This window comes from Phodopus roborovskii, unplaced genomic scaffold (genome assembly GCF_943737965.1).
Source record: "Phodopus roborovskii unplaced genomic scaffold, PHOROB, whole genome shotgun sequence".
In the NCBI taxonomy this organism is placed as follows: Eukaryota; Metazoa; Chordata; class Mammalia; order Rodentia; family Cricetidae; genus Phodopus; species Phodopus roborovskii.
In genome coordinates this window covers 28,932,950-28,954,139 of record NW_026126517.1, presented here as the reverse complement: position 1 = coordinate 28,954,139, position 21,190 = coordinate 28,932,950, and the positions used below count along the sequence as shown (strand labels likewise).

The 21,190-nt window shown below is 39.7% G+C and overlaps 1 protein-coding gene across 1 annotated transcript in view; it reads right to left on the bottom strand.

The window, feature by feature from the left end:
- Arhgap20 (Rho GTPase activating protein 20) overlaps positions 1–21,190 on the bottom strand; it is a 74,417-nt gene that overhangs the window by 5,120 nt on the left and 48,107 nt on the right. The window contains 8 exon segments of the mRNA XM_051197457.1: positions 1,147–1,261; positions 2,313–2,502; positions 4,758–4,867; positions 7,500–7,661; positions 8,786–8,964; positions 15,596–15,784; positions 18,143–18,209; positions 20,972–21,049. Coding sequence (XP_051053414.1) covers positions 1,147–1,261; positions 2,313–2,502; positions 4,758–4,867; positions 7,500–7,661; positions 8,786–8,964; positions 15,596–15,784; positions 18,143–18,209; positions 20,972–21,049 — 1,090 coding nt within the window.

Below are 21,190 nucleotides of genomic sequence, written 5' to 3'. Positions count from 1 at the left end.
GCCTTTTGAAAAAACCATGCAGGTTCTGGGTTATTTTCATGTGTAGAGTTCTAATTTCTACCTTCATAAGGAAAGAATCTTTAAAAAAATGTTTGTTGGAATAGTGGTGCATCCCTTTAATCCCAGCACTTGGGAGGCACAGGCAGGCAGATCTGAGTTTGAGGACCGCCTGATCTACAGAGAGAGTTCCAGGATAGCCAGGGCTACACAGGGAAACTCTGTCTCAAAAAACTTTAAATAGAAATTTAAAATTCTGTATGTGGAGGGAGTCAGCAGCACATGAGACCAAAGCATGCATGAGATCAGAGGACAATTTGCTGGAGTTAGTTCTTTCTTTCCAACATGTTGGTCCCCATCGACAGGCAATCAAACCCAGGTTGTCAGGCTTATTGGGGAGTAGTGGTGTGGGTAAGCACCTTTATCCACTAATCCATTTTAACTGCCTGGAATCTTCCTATCATCTCAACTGTTAGAAGATTTTTGGCTTCAGAACTAGGTGTATGAATGCTGGATTCTTCTCAGCTTATAATGAAGTCACTTTTCTTCAGGTAAAAGTTTCTCAAGGCAATTGATATGTCATAGAATGAAGAAATAATGGAAAGTAAATGAGCTAGTGTCACCAGTCTCTGTGAAACCTTTCCTAAATCCCTTTAAAGTTAGTTCATTTCTTTGACTCTTAGGATTATTGTAAAGATTAAACATTGTTTAAGATGAAAGAAAGAAGCATAATAGTAATTGGTAGCAAGGAATTAATATTCTGGAGGTTGTACGGGTCACAGCATACTAGAATGCTGAAGTCTTAAATCCACTAGGATCGGTGGAGGGGAGCAGTAAGAAGCACCCCAAACCAGGACTTCCTCTACTTCTCTGGACCTTTGATTCTAGTTTCAACAACACAAGTTCCAATAATATAGTAGCGTTCCTCCGTTAACTTAAAATTACGATTCAAATCTTCAGTATATAACTTGTAGGCATGGCTTGTCCCGTGTACATCTGAAACCCACTACAGTGACCTATCATCAGGCCTTCTGTGAAGAAATGAAAGCCCTAGGTCCCACTGACCCAGATCAGAGGCTCTGGGACAACCAGTCTCCGTGTCTTCATAGACAAATACCTAGTTCTTATAAAAAGCATTCTTCACAGTACCTGAGGTGTGTTCTCTACTGTCGCTGCTCTCAGAAAGTTCCCCTAAGAGAGAAGTGATTTCTTCTCCAAATATCCTACAGCAATTTTCAATCAGAAATTGTATAAGAAGGGAAACCTGTGCCCAATGAAAAGAATTCAAGCGTTATTTATATAACTCTTATGTCACATTTCATATACACATCCTGATCTTAACCACAAAAAGCAAAAGAAGAGAAGAAAGTATTCAAAGGGCACGAAAGCCCCACTGCTGATGAATAATGCTTTAGAGCATAGTTTGGGCACAGAACTGATTTTAATCAGCAGACTGTAATTATCTATGATTTTGCTGTAACCTAACATTTTATATATTACTACTTCCATCTTTTAAATTAGGACAGTTTCAAGCATTCTCCCTCCATAGGGTGTTTGGGATGGGAGAAACATACTTTGTTATTAAAATTTATCGAGTATCAATAATAAAGACTTACACAAGGATTTCCTTGTTAAGGGCAAGTGGCTGTAATTTTGAAAGAGGGCTCCTCCGTGGGGACAGAAGGAAGAAGAGGGACAGGCAGACATCAAGGAAACTATTCTGGCTAGTCTCAGCATGGCTCCCTTCTCCCCTCCTTAAGTGGAGGTATATATGGAGAGAGGAGCATTTACAAGGGGCTCTATGCTGCCTCTGAGGTAGGCAGGAACGGACCTATAGATTCTTTGCCTCAGCAGCAGAGACGTGCTGTGAATGAAAGGAACTGTACCCAAAGCCCCAATCAACAGCCAGGCCCTAGAGGGGTGGGATCTCACTTTCTGCTTATTAAAAAAGGAATCACAGTAAGGAACTTCTCTCAGGATTGCTGTCTGGCATATGTTGGCACTGAGAACTGAACTCTGGCTTTTCTGAACTCGGAGGCCCTGGTTTTTTTAAAGGAGTGCTTCCTTACTACTTGTGCTCTGAATCAGTCCTACTCTTCAGCTTCCTTAAAAGGAAAAGTGAAGTAGCAATTGATTTTTATAATATATAAGCTATATATAATTGCTATATATTACCAGGACAGACAGGTCAATAAACTCACACAAGGAAGTCTACTTAGCTAATTCATAAACTGTTTTAGCACACTGTTAATTTCCAATGTTTCAAAACAGGGAACTAAGGACTCAGGTCATAAAATGAAAAAAAATGTCATTACCTTTTTTGTAAATTCATTTTCTAGTTCTGGGCTGGAGGAAGTAGGAGGCCAAAGAATGCTTGGAGCGATACACACTGCTAAGTTAAATGCAGTCATCTGATTAGATAAGGAATGCTGTTCAATGTTGTGTAATACCCCAAACAGATACCTTAGGAAAACAACATTGGCTCGGGGAAGCTGATCTAATAGCCTAAAGACAGAAAAATGCAGGACGTTTTATTAAGAAACTGATAAAGACAGGCAACCCTCACTTCACCTGCATGGGGAACCATGCAGATCAAACAGGCAAACCAAGAGCACAGTGCAAATATTCAAGAGTTTCAGTTGACGGGTGGCAGTGTGTGGAACAAGAGGTACATAGACAGTAAGCACTGGCAATTATTTCCATATCTTGTCTTCATAAGTCAATGAAACTGTAGAAGAATGCATGCAGTATGTTGCCTGTTTTAGTTCCAAGAAAAGTAGTACACTGTGTTTTAACTCAGGCAACTCCTGCAACATTTTGTAATATTCCCAAGCAAACCCACAAAAGGCACCCTGATAAGACTGAAGCACTCATTTGCATCCAAGCAGGGAGGCAGGAGAGCTATTTCTTGGTGAGAACCCAAGTCTTTGCCATGAGGACTTCCATGTTTTGGGAGACATGCTCTTCCATCCAGATCTCAAAGGTAGTTGTTCCCCAAACCTATCATTCTCATGTTAGTTAAGCTTGAAAGTATTATGTTTCCCACTGTTCTCATTTTATGTGACAGAATGTTTTAAATAATTAGTCACCAAGAATTGCTTTTACTACTACCCAGAACATGCCATGCATGCACACACACACCCTCACACATGCTCACTCCTCTCCCCTGCCATGTGTGTTCCTTTTTCTATAAGAACCTACAACTTGAGGAAATAAGGTACTTTGACACCAGTTACCCAAATAGCATAAGTCTTTCTTCAGTACAATGAGATGAACTTGACTCCAAATCAAAGACCCTGAAACCAACCAGAAGATGACTGGCTGTATTCAGTAGGAAATGAAGCATCTAAGGCATGCTTTCAGATTGTCTGATTCTGTAAGGGGCACTAAGCCCTTGGGCTACATTTCTCTATTGAGTAGTAGATAATTGATAGCAGTGTACCCAACACTTGTTCTATGGAATTAACTTCGGACAGAAGGAAAACTGACTGATCAGCATCCTTGGCTCAGAAGAAAAGCCAAATTTGTGTCTGTCTGTAAATTTGCACCAGTACTTCTGACTCTGTCACTAAAAGCCGGGGTGTTCTATAATCTATGGTGAGTTGGTTATATGGAACATCTTACTGGTACTGTCATGAATTAACCTAAACCTTTTGTTTACCTAATTTACATAATTGTCATAATTTCACATTAAAACTAAACAAGTGACACTTGGCATCCGAGCTTTTTATAAACTAGATTACATTTTTCTAATGTGTACTTCTTTTATACCTATTCTCTTACAATGCAGGAAATATTCAGGAACATGAGGTGATGGATTCTACACGGAATCTCACTGGTTGGCTTTAGATATTACAGGTTTTTTGGTTTTGTTTTTGATTCTCACACTGTAGCCAAGGCCAACATGCAACTTGGCAGTAATGTTCCTGCTTCAGTCTCCTTAAGTGTATGAGCCATCACACTTGTTGTCTCAGACATTTTTTTTTTATTTATAATGTGAGACACTGAAAATCCCTTTGCTAAGATAATTCTCAAGGACTTAACTGCCTTCCTATGGTACTCTCATCATACACACCAAATGCTTTTTTTTTTTTTTAAAATAGCAATGGTTATACTGCTTGCTGTACACATCCATTTTACCTATCTATTCTACCAGACTTGTGGCTTCCTGGAGAGAAGGGAATAAATAGTTCATGTTCTCCGCATGACTTCAGTCACCAAATGAATACACAGAGTCATCTAGTACGGTAGATATTTCCCCTAAATGAAGATCCAGCATCCAATGGATGAGTGAATTTCAGCTCCTATCAATTCAGATAACTAGAGGTATACAATATAATTATACCATGTTAATAAGATTAGGGAGAAAAGGCTTGGGGTGTGGTTCAGTGGTAGAGTGCTTGCCTGGCATGCACAAGGCCCCAGGTTCAATCCCTAGCACAGAGGAAAGATAAAGTAATGAGAAACAAAATGAGAAACAACTTAGTGGCTACTGAAATGGCTCAGCTGGCCCAGGCTCTTGCTGGCTAGGCTGATGATTTGCGTTTGATCTCTAGGACCTACTTATGGTAGAAGGAGAGAAGTGAGTTCTGTAAGTTACACACACACACACACACACACACACACACAGCAGCGACAACAGAAGTAGCAAATGTATAACTGTATAACTTGTATCCCATGTATCTGTTAATAGCCATTTTACCAGAAAAGTTTACAACATGCAAGTGTTTTAAAGTATTTTTCAGATTGAAAATCATTACCTTTGAATTATATTAATTTTTTCTTCATCATTTCCTTGATCCATTACACAGACCCAGTGATCATATAGATCAGATGAGAAAATACTTTCTGGTATATTTCTCAGAAAATCCTAGATGGGGGAAAACAAAAACCAAACATGTGAATCATCTCATGCAAAATGCATGTTGAGAAAAGGATCCTGTCAACTCCACTGAGCTGTGTGTGTGGAAGAGTATGAGTTGACATGTTTTTAGGGACAGACTGGAGTAATAAATTCTGGACTACTGTTGAAAAAATAAAAGGTACTTTATTCAGCGGAAACTAATGTGATGGGATATAGTGGTATACCACCTCAAATCCTTCCCAGCCCTTTGTTTAAAACAGCAAAAATTATCTGTGAGGTTTGTAATTTTGCAATCATTCATCCCACCCTCTAAATCTTACTTATAATTGCTGTGAACTGCTTGATGTACTTGGGATATAGAAATGAATCAAACAAGTGGCTATGACCTTAGAACATTATATTCCAGTGTTGGCACACAATGACATCAAGTTATCCCCATGGATGGAAAGGCACTTAATGTACTTGAGGGAAGAAAGCCATCCAATAGCTAGGCTCCAAGGGCCAGGGTCAGTCAGCACTGTATGCCTTGTGTATAGTAAATATCCACTTTACATTATCTTTTCTGCTAAGACCACTGGAGAAGGGAGTACCTTGTAGAGCATTGGTTCTGGACCACCTGTCTGTATCTCTTTTGGAATGGCTCTAAAAAGCTAAGCTTGCAGTCTGATCTCCACCCAGTCAACACCAGGCAGGGAGAGCTCAGTTTAGTGAGGAGGCTGGCTATCTTCCCAAGTTCCTGTTTACACCACAGAGACAGGTGGAAGTCTGAAATGAGGCATTTTAAAGTTGGAATCACTATCTCTGCAGCTTTTTAAAAGCCAACAGACAACTTGATGCTCCTGTATCACAGAAGCTCTGATAATATATTAGGATGAATTTATTAATTATGTGGGACTCTTGCTCACTGCTTATGGATCCCCTTGGGACAGCAACAGACCCTCACCCACTTTGCATATTACAATGTAAAGTGTAAGTCAGCACAGCAAAGGCTGTTATTGATCAGCTATAAATTTGTCAAATGAACTATTAATAGGGGACCAGGGAAACCTATCAGCTGTAACCACATGTCAAGATAATTTTACAAACTTTGTAGTTGTGCTGCCTACTTCACTTTCTTTCCTTCTCACTTGCGAGTTAAAAAAGATTGATTGCTTCTGCCTTCCTTGGCACCTGTCTTTCAAATACAGCCTCACAAAAGCTGCCTCTAGATCATTTTGGGCTGTGGCACTGCAGAGTTAGAAGGGGTAAAATCTATTATTTCAAAAATGGGCTGGCAATTAGAAATCTCATTTTAAATCTCAGTGGAAAAGACACTTGTGATCAGTCTTAAAAAGAAACCTCATTAAATCTTAAACCCGTGCTTGAAAGATAACTTGCAGTGTAACAATGCTCTCTCTCCCACAGCTGGAACAACATGTTAGGAAATTCAGACATCACAGCTGAGGAGGATGGGAGTCGACTCTGAATCACAGTGAGGAACTTGCAGTGCTCAATGAAGAGCCTAAGCTAACAAACAGTGCATTCTGGTTCATGTGGGATGAGTGTGGATGGATAAGCATCCCTTGAGGTAGGAAGGGCCAGAGTCATACTAGGCTGAGCAATTTTTATTCAATCACAGTTTGAAGAGCTAAACTTAAATTTAAGCAAAAGTAGGTAAGTGAGAAATTAAAGACTTTAAGTGGCATCAGCCTTTTTTTTTTTTTTTTTTGAAGCTATGTATAGAAGAAAAGAAAACAAAAGGCTCCAGCTTTATCTCCTTCCCTAAAGCCAGCCAATGGAAATAGATGGGAATAAAGATCACAATTACAGTGACGAGACTTCAGTTATATGGAACCCATTTAACCATAATCTCCAATCACGCGCTTGATTTTTGTCTTGCTCCTTTTACACCGAAAATATTCCTACAAGCTGAAGCACAACTTGGTTAAAGCCATGCTTCTTTGAAATAGTCTCCATTTAGCAGAGAACTTTAAGAATGGAAGTCTGAGGTAGCACTGCAGGGACTGTTGATTGTGCTCAAAAGCTCTGCTCACAGCTCAGTTTTTGTTTCTTTTCCAAAATGATAGGAAATGTCTAAGAACATCTAACTGTGGCGACGGTCAGAAGACCCATCCATTCCTGTTCTCTCTCCTCATCTGTTAGAGTACAGGAATGGATGGGATTTTAGGTAGCATCAGCAAGTCCTGTTTTAGTTAAGCTACTGTCTCTTTATCATGGCAAACTTCTACAACTCTTTTCAAAGGTTTTACTACAAGTTCAGTTTTGAAAGCTCTGTCTTCATGAGGAAGGCAGAGAGGGAGGAACTCAGAAAAGCAGCATGTTTGTTGGGGTAAGCTTCCTCTGTGAGTTCTGATTATGTTACACAGTTTAACTGACCTTTGCGTTTGTGCCTGGGGTGGTAATGAGCTGACTACTGTGAAGAGAAGATGAGAGCCTATCTGCTGTGGCACACTGCTGCTATATCCTTTAAAGACCAATGTTGGCTTTGTGGAATTTTTTTTAAACACTCTTATTGATTCTACATATATTACAAACATTTTTATACTACATATATTTGCAAACAGAAATGGTGTTAACAATGGAATGTGTTCTGCATCTGAAAATAAGTCTAGTGTATACAGTTGGTGAACTTCCTTACCTTTAGCACAGATGCAATCACAAAGACGGATTCACAGTCAAGGTGGACTTCAATTCCAGAATTCAGTTTCTCTTTTAGCTCTCTACAGGATTTCACATTGGCTGACTGCCTGAAGATGCCTTTTGTGAGAGGGCCTTTTTGGTTAAGGAAGGAAAGCATATCCTATGAGGAAGCAAAGGGGGTAAACGAGATTGATGTTTTACCTGCACAAGCACAGCAGCAGGCACTGCCTTCAGCAGCTGCCAGAAGGCCAGGGTGTGTATGCGCTGAAGGACTGGAGCAGGATGGATGGCTAGAAGGATTCAAATCATGTTTTAGAACATAGAGTGGCTATAACCCAGAGGCCAGGGAGAAATAGTACCTGGTCCAAGAAAAAGTAAGTGTTCATGATTTTACAGTATAGCCTGGTGACTGTGGTTAATAAGAGAATATAGTCCTAACTGAGAGAATAGGTTTTAAGTGTACTCCAATTTTGCTTTCTATTTGTATGTTTTCTGCATTCTGTGTGGAGACAAACAACCCACGAGATCAGTAAGCGAGTTATGCCCCTGATTTCCTGTGCAATCTGGGCTAGGACCTGAGTTTACTTTTGAATTTATAGAGTAAAAGTGATGATAACTTTACTGTGGAGGAGAAACGAGAGAAACGAGATAATAAGAAACGAGATAATAAAACATCTGACATAGTGCCTGGCGTTTATGGATGTCCAACAGAGCACGAGACTCCGGAGTGCAGTGGATTAGACTACTTGGGGGATAATGGACACTGAACAAATCTTGCTTTGTAGTCACTCTCCCATCTTCCTGTTGGAGATAATTCAGTAGTGACTATTTTATCTACCAGTTAGATATAATTCAAACTCAGCAGTTATTTTCTGTCCCATTCTATTGACAAACAACTAAATACCAGAGAATATATCTTGATGTTAAACATATGAGATATAGAGGAACTCATGTTTAAAACCTTACAAAGCAATAGGATGGTGCTTTCCAAACAACAGAGTTGGAGAATGGATCTGTGCATTTTCTGATGACATGGTAAACCAATTTATTTGAGTGGGTTTCTATTGCTATCTTGAAACAAGAGGACTACATTGTCTATTTTAACTACTTTAACATCTTCCTCAAGATTCTACAATGATTAAATCTGACTTTGAAGTTTTGAAGATTTTTAGCTAAAGCCAGGGGGTTATTTATGAACTTTCCATTTTGGGACTGACTTACCTGCAGCATTTCCCCTTCACTAACTCCTTTCCCACTAGTTTATAGACCCAGAATGACACTTACCAAGATAGGTTTTGGCAGATTGTCATTCTCACAAATATCTGGTAAAGAAACTCCAAAGAGCTGTCCTGGCATAGGGGATGTTGGTGACACAGGCAGGTTGTCCAGGTGAGTGCTGGAACCCCGCCAGAATGCCCAGTTGATGATAGAGCGCCTCCTTTTAAATGTCTTCTGGCCAGAATCTGAGAAGGGAGATCAGGAGGAAAATTTGTGATTCATCCAGTCTTATTTCTATAAGTTTGTTTTATAGTTTATTCATCACACTATCTCAGAGAAGTGTTCATTGGTGGGGGGTGTCCCTTGTTAGCTATGAAGATCTGTTGTAAATATTTGGCAAATTAAGAAAGAATTGGCTTCTTCCCATTCATGGGACAGATCATTGGATTGCTCACTTGAGTTTTGATACTAAAATTTAAACTACAGAGAAGTTATATTTCTTAGGCTGGAGATGTAGTTCAGTGTTGAGTAACTGTCATGCACAAGGCTGTGGGTTCCATGCCTAACACTGTACAAGAAAGAAACAAAAAAAAAAAAAAAAAAAAAACAAACAAACAAAAAAAAAACACTTCTCTCTCATTGAGCTGTAACAACTTAAAGCAGAAAGGACATCAACACATAATACTTATAAATTTTAAAGACAAGACAGGCATATAAAAAAGCTGAAGAGTGAATTAGGTTACAATTAAAAAGGAGATAAAGAAAAGGAGAGTAAAAGGCAGAGGAATCATTTTAACGGTTGGTTTATTTGTTTTGAGACAGTTTCTTTATATTGCCTTAGGGGCCTGTCCCAGAACTCACTCTGTAGATCAGGCTGCCCTCGAATTCAGAGATCCACCTGCCTCTGCCTCCTGAGTGCTGGGATTGAAGGCGTGGGTCACCAACGCCTGGCCTTTTACTCTTTTTCTAAGAACAAAGAATGCTTTGTGATTGGATGTCTCATAACTGGGACAGAGACAGGAAGCTGCTGTCTTACATTTGCTTGCCTTCTCAGTAACTGCAAAATTTCTAATCTATCTTTTTCAATACACAATTTCAAAAATTGTGTTTAAGTCAGCAATGGATGCAGACTAGTGAGACCCGGCAGGCCCCAGGGTGGTGGTGTGGAAATGTCTACAGACAAACCTGTTTGGGTTGGCTGGAAGACCTAGGGATTTAAGACAGAGGCAGTCATAGCCAGTTAGTGACAGGTGAAGGTGAATATCAGAAATGAGAAAAACAGAGCCGGAGCCACACATAAAACCTACAAAGTTTCACAGAACTCAGATCTGAAGACCCTTTACACTCATTCACTGCCAGACTCCAGGGAGAGAGCACAAGAGCTGGTCACAGGGAACTGGTCACTGAACTCCTGCTTAAGGCATTTCTATTCATACATGATTCTCTGCTGGCCAGCACTGGCTAATAACAGAATATGGACAGCAGATAATCCAAGAAGACATGGTCAGCAGTGTCTAATTTCAAAGAACCTCTTGTATCATTTGACTGTAAAATAGCATTTTCTTTCTTTTTTTTTTTTTTTCCAAATAATCTATATGAAACAAGTCAAATTGTGGGATGATGAACTTTACTGAACAGCTTCTTGACTATGGGCCATCACCCATAACTTAAATCTTCCTTATGCTACTGCAAATAGGAAATGTAATGAGGTATGAAGTGCTCTTGACAATGGAGCCAGGAGCCTATTTCAAACTACTGGTTCACACACCCATTTAGACTTTCCTATTTCCTTAACTTTAATAGAAAGAGATGTTAGATATCTGTCAAAGACCCATTGAGAGGAATATTAGACTAATTTTGAACAAGAATTTCCCTAGGGCATAATTATGGGCTCTCTGTTAAAGCTACTGTGATACCAGGCTCTTTCTGGCAGAGAACATCTCTTGGTACCCATTTTCCATGGGCTTAACAGCTATCAGGAATATGCAGACATAAAAGAATATCATTACTCTGCTCAACTGTAGTGCTCTCTTCCTTCCTTGATCTTTCTAACTTCTGTTCCAAACAAAAACAAAACAGAGAAAAACAGAAAAGGAAAGCAATTCTTCCTTAAATCCAGGAAGGAATTTGCCTACCAACCTGTGCAAATGTCTATAGAGGAGTGAATGCTAATATGCATGTTGAGTAGTTTTCGGTCTGATTTGTAACATTTTTACCTATTCTAAAACTGTCAATTTGATGTCTAGCTGTCACATACTTGAGAATGTTCTGTCACCTTCTATCACCAAGTCACATACCCAATTGTCCTATGAATGTAGACAGAAGATAAAGTCAAAATTGAGTCATGCATCTAAATATTTCCAGTGACAGTCATCCTGTTGTGCATAACATTTAGTGTGAGAATCCAGGTTCCCTAGGACTGAGGGGAAAATTGATAGAAACTTCCTTTTGCAGGATTTAGTGTACACTCTTCTTTCTAAACGATGAAGGCTGACAAAAGATGCTATTGCCATAAACACACACACACACACACACACACACACACACACACACACACACACACACACGGACAACATAAATATACAGTGAACATTCTTTTCATGTTTACATTATAAAGCTCAATACTAAAGACATTAATTCATACAACTTTAAAATGTGGAGCCCAAAAGTTTAACTAATCCTCTTTGGGCCATACAACTAAGCCCCCCCCCCCACAAGGGTAGCATATTCACATTCGGGACAGTAGACTGACAGGCTCCAAAGGTGTCCCATGTTTCGCCATCTTCTATAAAGCTCAGTTCACCTTCAGGGTAGCCCTGGGTCTGAGCAAATGTGGGAAGGGGCCGGCAGTACCACTGCTTCAGTTTGGGCTAGAGTATGGACAGTTCCTTCAGACCATACCCTGAGACCCTACTTTCCACCCTAACTGCTCACCACAGTGTCTCCATTCTAGGTGTAACTAAGCCTCAATCTCATGATCATGATCAAGTCCAGGCTAGACTTGAATCCTTAACAATCGTACCTCAGTTTCCTAAGAAGGAGATATTTTCCTTAACTAGAGGAAGCCTCTCTCAGAAATGCAGATGAGGAGTTTTGTCTGTCTAATTATGACTTCCTGGATAAAGTAAGTATAAAATATTAACAGAAAGAAGTTATTTATCTTTGTTATCTCCTCATTGACCTTATGAATAGTGTTATGCACAAGAAACCATGGTAATATACCTAGTCCCTAGGACTAAGCAATTCAAGAATTGGAATTTTGTGGATTTAAAAGGCACAGAATAAGTTACATCATGTATACTGGCTACATATGGGCCAATTCTCTACACTGACAACATACGCTGTAAAAGTATAAGACAGGCTGCCAGGCTGACACAAATGTGAGAAAGTAGAGACCGAATATTTTGTTTGACATGGTGTCCTACTCTGTAGTCCAGGCTTGCCTTGGACCTGAACCAATCCTGCCTGACCTTCTAGTTTCCTTTTAAGTTCTGGTTTACATTAGTGAGGAGTGAGGAGTTGGGCCCCAGCAGGTAGAGAGGAATGAGATGGAATATTTTGTGTATCACAGTGAAGCCATGAGGACTGAGAACAATATCCATGGTGGCGTGTTGGCTACACATTAAAGACAGCAACAGGAGCAGGGAGAATACTGACAACATGGCAACAGTCATGGTGGAAGGTAGTCTGTTTCATGAGGTGAACGCATGTTAATGGGTGCAGAGAGTAGGGCAGCCAGGTCTGGGACTAAGGAGCCTAAGTGTGGTTTTGTTCTCACGGTTCTACGCTTTGCAGTGCTACATGTAGCCTGAGGAAGCTCATCTTTTGACTGAGATAAGGAAGTATTAAAAAAAAAATGCTAAGTTCCAGGTAGAAATTGTTGGGTAACATGAATGTCATCACACAGGCCAACAAGGTCATCAAGTGTAGAATATCTAGATGCTTTTCTGTAACATTCTTAACTTGTAATTCTCCTGCCTCAGCATCCAGAGTGCTGGGATGACAGATGGCACAGGCACACCTGGCTCTGATCTAAAACCCTAAGTAGATTAGTGCTTAGATATAAAACTATCACGGAAAAGCCATTCTCAAGATAATGTGGAGCAGATACCCTGGTTCCAGCGATATTCATTCTTCTTTCTTTCTTCAAACTAACCTTTAATGCAAGAGCAAAGGACATTTCCACACTTCAAAATCCATGTAACTATGAAATGCTAAGGGCAACTGTTAAGAGAAGAATCTAATAAAATTTTACAGATGCCATTCAAGAGAGACATATGCACAACTACAATTATATACTTTTGTAATGGCATTAGTATTTAGCAATATTTAGCTGTGTGAAATGTTTTAAGATGGAATATAAAAATTCCATTTTAGATAGGAACATTTACATTCAACTTCTATGGTTAGATCAAGAACTTCAAATCTCAAATAAGCAAAATGATATGTCTCTCCCCACAAAATTTAATTCTTCTCATTGACAGACATTGTGCTTGCTAATAATTTTTTTATCATCCTCTATCAAATGGATTACATGCAGATAGGAAATTTCAGAATTTCACTGGCAATACTCACAGAAAAAGCCAGTGATTGCCTAAACAGCCCTTCATGGAAACAGCCCTTCTACTTGCACACACCCTAAACCTATATACAAAGTGTGTGAATGCTGCACTTGCTGTTGGTAGCTGCAGAGAAGGTGATCTGGGTGCCTTGGGAGCACGGGCTTTAGCTACTCTCTCCCTCACCTGTTTATCCTGAGCATAGAAGATGCAAGCACCATCTCACAAGCGAGACAAAACAAGAGAATGCAAGCCAATGGACAGAGCGGATACAACAACAACACACACCAACAGCAACCAAACAAAAAACCCCTTAGTAATTACTCCAATGAAAGAAAAAACATTTGAAAAACCACAAGTTCAAAAGCAGAGTTAGTATATTCTCCTTAGATTAGTTAGATTATTATGGCAATTTTAAATTCAGCTACTAAAATACCCATTAGCCTGGGCAGGCAGTTGGCAAGTGTTTACAGAGTACTTCAGATACTCCAGGTGCTAGAATAGATAGAGCAGTATCTAGCCGCTTTGTTTTAGTGGGTAAAATCAGTATCTGTAAAGCAGTACTATGTGCCCATACAGCCGTAGGATACCGGACTCAGTTTACTGTATGGGAGATAAGAATTTAAGTATGCTTGCACAGCTGGTGTTGGTGAAGTTGGGAACCCCCTGCTGTCTGATCTGCTGCTGACTGCAGCAAGGCATAGCACTGGGGGCCAGGTCATTAGCAGACAATGGCAGTGTTGATGGGTGTGTGGAGATGTGTATAAAACAGGTGATTCAGACTGCCCAGCCAGAATGAGTGCCTGTTTGAGGTAGATTATTAGAGATGCCAAGCTGCCCTTCGGCTGTATTTCTTTGAATTTCTTTGAAGTGTTCAGCAGTCATCTTGAGATGGGACTGTACCAGGTATTTAGTAAAGTGGGAAGGACAAAAGAGCTGAGGTCATCTGCAGGAGAGATGGTGATAACCGTGGAGTTTGGGTCATGTATGGATGGATACAGAAGCATGCAAGCACAAGCAGCGATAAGGTGAGAGTGGTAGACTCAGCAGGAGAGGGGAAGGAGGCACATGGGCTTACAGACAGAGAAAACATAATGACCAAAACCAAAGGCAACAACAGAACAGTTATACACCTTTTTAGTTCAATGAAACAACTGGGAATGAAAACTGAGTTTGCACCTGATGACTACAAGTATGTTAGAAACTTACAGGTGTGTTAGTATGAGAAAATTAAAGAATTTAAATGTATCAGAGGAGGTCCCAACTGATAAGACGTTGGCAATGAATATTAACACATAAAGCAAGACAAAATCTTTCATAATGAGTATTGACTTATCACTTCCAAGTATGGATAACTGAACACACATTATTATTATTTTTTTTCTTAAAGTAGGGTCATCCAGCCGTGAGGTCAGAAATGGAGTAAAATGAATGCTGCAGTAACTAGAACACAGATGAAGAATTTCATCTGGCACTCAGCTGATGCCAATAATCTGTCATGAGGAGGGAGGGTGGCCTCTGATCTCTCGAGGTCCATGCCTTCTCTTTAAATCTTTCTCCTTGAGTTTGTTCATCTGAAGGCGGCAATGTCATGATTCATTGGACCAGCTGACAAAGGCAGACATAGAAATGCAGTATCAATTTCCTATCACCCTTACACTTTTTGGTTTCAATTTTCTTTTGTTTCTTTATACAATCTTGCTTCAGAAGGAGAGCTTTAGTGCAAGCTTGGGTCAGGGCAAATTATAATGCTCTTCTGTTGAATATCATAGTTACCATAATACAGCCTTTATTATGGGGTAGCAATGAGACAGCTATGTTCACAGGGAATTCATGTTAGATTAGTAGGCTAAGGGAACACCCCGGTAGAAATCATATTAGACTTCATGTACTTATCAGGACCAAGATCCCGGTCAGGGCATCACAGTCTTCTGACACCCATCACGGACAGGCTCCCTTTTATAATGTGATCACTTAGGGGGAAACACACAGCAGAGTGTATTAACTGCACAAAGAAGGCATTGAAGCACCTGCAGCATCGCTGGAGCCTTTGACTGCAGTGGGCATAAGGTTAAAGGGGAAAGGCTGGAGAGGGGGAGAAGGGACAGATTATTGTCACTTGTTTCTGAGGGTTAGTCAGTAAAGCCTGTTGCTCAGTTTGTAGAACCAGCTTCCAAAATCTGTCTTTTCTTTGGGGAACTAATACTTGGGAGTTCTTCTGGGTGGAAGTTGGGCTTTTGACTTTGTGCTACATCTGTGTTCAGGAAGGCAAGCTTTTGCTGAAAGGAGGGTCTGTGAAGGAGGGGAAGCGACTCACCGCTCAGTTGCTGGGCCATCGCCAGGCGGCTGGGTTTCAAGATGAACTGGCATTGCATCTCTCGGGGCAGCTGTTCCATGAGGAAAGGCTCTTGGAGCTGGGACAGGGTGGCGGAGTCTTTTGATCCCTGTGTCAGAAGGGCAGTGTCTCGGAGATGGCTCATTTTAATTCCATAAGGATACTCATGTCCTATAAAGGAAAATCCAAATGCAGACTTGAGGCTGACTGAGTACCACCAGCAAGTGCTGCAAGCTGGAGTGTACAGTGATTTACACCTGGGACATCTGGGATAAAGAGTCCTTTTGTTCACTGGAAAATCCATGTGCCCAGTCGACAACAGGGGCCTCTGCACATTGCAGGTGGCTCTATCAAATCACAGTGGTTGTCTCACGACAGATGAATGGTGAGAGGAGGAAGAAAATCTTCAAAGAATCCTTAGAAGGACTGTAGACAGTTTATGAATTACACATTGCCCTTTTCTAGGTTTGCATCTAAGAATATTTGAGAGTATCTTATATTCTCCCTTGACACCAAAGGGTCTGTAAATCTTTAGTGATCTGTAATCTAAATCCATGTCGGACAATATTTACCTTGGCATCATGCAGGCACTATATATGGATCAAACAAGGAAAACACTAGTAGGTAACGTTATTTTTGAGAATAGGGACAAAGATGTCTATTTTGTAAGGATCACTACAACCCGGCAATGGAGTGGTGCATCCCCCATTCCATTGTTTGTGTTCACGAACACAAATTTAGTACAAAGGTGAGGTGGCTCATGCCTGAAATTCAACACTTGGGAAGCTGAGACAGGAGAATTATTGAGTCTAAGGGCAGCCTGGGTGCAATAGTAAGTACAAGACCGGACCTGGGCTACCTAGGCAGCTAAACAACCAGCACCACCCAAACCCCAAAAATTCTCCCAAAGATTCAACCTGACTATTATCTAGCCCATCTGTGTGGGAGATACTTTCTTCTTATTCTGTTAGTTGTACAATTACTTGTTCACTGTCCTGGTTTATCTCTGGTTTGCTTCTTCTTGAGACTGCTATTCATAGGCAACAGTCAAAGGAACTATATAGTAGGTTCAGAATACAAATACAACAACGATGTACAGACAAATTAGGGATACTAAATCTAGCACATCTGACCATAACTGGAATTTAGTTGGTTAAGACTCCAAGTAATTTCATTGCTGTGGTATAATTCTTCAATCTTGCCATGATATAGATCCTTCAAGTAAAGATAGTGAATGTAACTCAGCAAGCCCTTCTTTGGCACCTGACACAGGCATACAAGGAAAATGTGATACTGACATGTATACATTGTAGCAACCTTCAAATCCTAAGGCAAGACAGCCCCCATAACAGCAATACTGCAAAGCTAATCTATAAAAATGACCAGCTAATCCACACTACTTTGCAAACCATATTAGCAGAAATTTTAATTATAGAGTTTAGCTAGTAGCACTCAATGATGTCTAAAGTGGCTATGTGCCTAAAAGTCACCATCTACTTATTAAAATTATTTTAAATTTATTTTGTTTTAAAATAACATTTCATTATTTATTCACTTTTGCATAAATGACAGTATTTAAAAGCAAACCTATCTCTGTGAATCAGTTTTACCCTCAGCATGGCATAGCAGCTTCCTATTTCCTGCATATTAGAGTAGACAAACATTTCATAGAACACTTTGGTTTTAATTACTCAGACCACTTGAAATAATCAAGCATTCAAAAATGACCTCACTGACAAAGGACTACTCAAAATGATGTATACAATACACACTGCACAGTATTCCACAGGCAGAGGGTGTTTTAAACTTGCTAAAAACTTGTTGAGGTTATTGTTTTAGGATCTGCACCAGCATGAAATTACTAACCAATAAATATTTTCAAATAAACAGCTGAAATAAGCTAAGTTATAATCTCCTTATCATTAGTTCCTCAGAACAGTGGGGTTTTGAATTTCAGGCTAGCCTGGACTACATAGTGTCTCACAGGCAAAACAAACAAAAAACAAAACAAAACAAAATCCTAAAAACAAATGGAAATTTGGCTAGAGAACTAGTAAAGGGGATTACTAGTTGCTAAACTAGTCAGTGAAGACTTTTAGGAGTTAAAATGGTTAATGTCAAGACACTTTCTTTGTGAAGCTAAAGGAATTCTGGGACAGAGCAGATGTTAGATACTTAGGGATGGGTGACAATGTATCACTGTACCATACACAGTACTAGGTGTATAGAGGCAGCCTTGCCATTAGTGCAGGGGGTAGGAAAAAGAACAGGCAACTCAAGACTCTTCAAATCATCAAAAGGAATTTCAGTGCATACTGCTCTCTCAGAGAAGAAACCTCCAATAAAAGGCTTGGCAAGATATGCTCTTAAAGTGAGAAAGCCAAGAGGAAAATATATGTTTCCCAACTATAATCATCAGTAGCCCGAGAGAAAGGATCCCATTGTCTAGCTCATAGGAAACACTTGAGAGGCTTAAGATGGTAGAGCCAAAGGAAACATAGATGCTATCTTAGACTGACAGGCACTCACCAATAAGTGGGTATGGTGCTGCTTCTTTTCCAGAATTCACCCACAGCTGGTAATCTCTCTCCGAGCCCTTGAGATAAAGAAAAATCAGAACCTATCTTTCATGTTAGGCATTTGAATGAGGACAGAGTTTGGGCATTTTATGCTGTTTGGATTCATGAAGTACATATGGTTTGGGGTAGTAGTGCTTATTCCTACAGCTATATCCCATTCAAAATAGGATCCATCACTCTTGGTCCTCTCATGCCCATCCCCTGTGCTGACCTAGGATCCCACAAATTGCAGTGGAATCAGACCCTTCCTATCTGTGGTCCACAGAGTATAAAAGCCTAAGCAAGCCCTTACAAAGGAATAATATACTTTCTAAAGGGCTGCTCCTGACTTCTGAGATTCTCTAATGGTCTCAGAGAATACTGGAATTAGCTTCCAATGTGCCCCTGCAAGACAAACTTCTTACCTAGAAAACGGTAAACAGGGTTGTCTGTGAGACTAAATCAGGTAACAGAGACCAGTTTTTGGTTCAGGGTTTCTGAGCAGGAGAATGACCAAGAGGCTTTCTGGAGTTGCATTGATGCCAGTTTGAGCAACTCCATCCAGTTTAGGGGACAGAAAAGATAAGAATTCTAGCTAGAGAACAGGCCCAGTCATGGAAAACAAAAAACATTTAGTAATTTAAAATCCAACAATACTATAAATCCCACTTAAGAGAAATAATACTAAGTGGACTTTGCTGAATACTTCAGGAGGGACAAGGTAAAATTCTTATATGCAGCTAGAATAGAGATAGTCAAGTCTGTTGGAAGCATTTCATTGTTCTGCCTTTAATTTGCAACCAAGTTAGGGCCCTGGCCTTCTAATAGAAGGTACTGGCTTTGCACATACCATACACTGCTCCTGGACACAAGAAGTGCATGCACAAATAGATCATTTCTTTTCTATCTTGTCCTTTAGACAGAGGAGGAACAATCTAGTAAAAACAAATCTTAGGCAATGTCAGAAACATAAGTTACCTTATAGAATGGATGTAATAAAATAGGCTTAATTCCTAGTTATCTTTCTTTCCTTCCTTCCTTTCTTTCTTTCTTTTTTTTCTTTTTTTTTTTTTTTTTGATTTTTGTATGAGCAGATCAAACTTTAAAGGAGAAGTCCAAGAAAACTCATCATGAAATAGTTAATCTTCCTTCTTAATCTAAAACTGCACTCTCTTCTGTCATTTTTGTGTAGGTTAGAAATCAAGGTAAAAATACTTACTTTACTCAGTGCATATAAAATTAATTATTTTTAACTATATTAAATTTTACTAATCATATTTTTAAATTCCAAATTTTGGCTGCCTTGAGTCATTATGGTCTTAATACTAAAACAAGCAGTAATATGATGTCTTAAGTATATCATGTCACAATATAGTTTTTAAAATGTTATTACACTTATTGTGTGTGTGGACACACACATGCGAGCACACACACACATAAATAGTGTGCCAGCATACTTGTGGAGGTAAGAGGATTAACTTTAAGAGGTTAGTCCTCTCTTCCTACTCAGTGTGTCTTGTGGGTGGAACTCAGGCTATCAGGCTTGACAGCAAGCACCTTTACAGCTGAGCTATCTTGATGGCTTCTATCATAGTGTATTTAAAAAGGAAGCCCCACTGTGGTGATATATTGTTTATGATTTATTAAAGCTACTGGAGATCAAAATAACAAAGCAATTATACTAGTTAGCCATAGAAGCCAGGCATACAGCTTTAATCCCAGAATTCAGGATCAAGAGGTAGACAGATCTCTGCTAGTTCAAGGCTATATTGAGTTCAGGAAATTGATCCACTCCTAAAAGAAATAGCTCACATAAAGGCGATCTCAGCACTTGGGATCACACACCTTTAATCCCAGAACTAGGGAGGTAGAGATAGCAAGAAATGGCTGGGCAGAGAAAGGAATAGAAGGAGGAGGAGACAGGAATTCAGAGCCTTTTGCCTCTGAGGATTTGTAGAAACAGGATTGCCATTTCAGCTGGGTAGAGGTAAGATCTACTGACTTGGCTGCGTTGCTGCTCTAGTCGTCTGCTTGAACCCCAGTATCTGTCTTGAGGTCTTTAAATTTGTCGTGCTACACCCTACAGTTGACAGAGGAACTCTCTGTACGGTGCTAGCAGGAAGGCAAAGGGGGACTCTCCAGTTCTCCTCCCACGACCTCATTCTCAATATTTCAATTATTCCAATCATTTCCACTAACACCATTCACAAACTCACCCCAAAAAACCAAGGGTCAGGTTCAAAGCAAGGCCGAACAACATGGTAAGCTCAGTAATGTTCTTCAAATCTATGACAGAATTCAAAGCTGTGTTTTTATTTACTAATTCTTAAGAGGAGCCAGCTGTCATCCTTAGGACTTGAAGCCAGTCAATACAAAAACTGCATGACAGAAAAAACCCTTGGGAACCAGTAATCATCCAGAGACTGTGTCTTACAATAAAAACAGTATTACAAGATCAAGGAGGTGATGGTCGGTTGAATAGTGATAAGGGAGCAAAGGAAGTTACAACTTTTGTGTCTGTATGCAGGTCACATAATAAAAATGCACATTATTACTGTAAGATTCTAGTTTAACCCATTATGGTCTTAAGGGGTAAATGTAACTTGGTTATTGGTTGTATCATGATAGAAGGGATAATACTTAGTAAACTACAAATAAGTATAATTTTGAATACCAAAGTTTAAGAGAATATCTCAGGATATTGTTTATGACACATGTAATCACATGTTCAAGACCAACCTGGGCTACACAGCAAGACCATGTTATATAGAGAAAAAAAAGTCTAGCAGAAGTAACTTACAGTTATCCCTAACATTTGTAGTGACATGTTGATAACTTCATTCGCTGTGTCTGAATTCATTACTGTTATAGTTTTAAACTGTAAAGAAAAAAAATATAGACATAAATGAAGAGTTTAAAACTGAACAAATCATTGTCAGGTAATTATGCAAAGTTGAATGTTGATCTCACGTACGGGCACAGTGGAACACAAGCCCTCCGTTATGAACCACTTTTACTC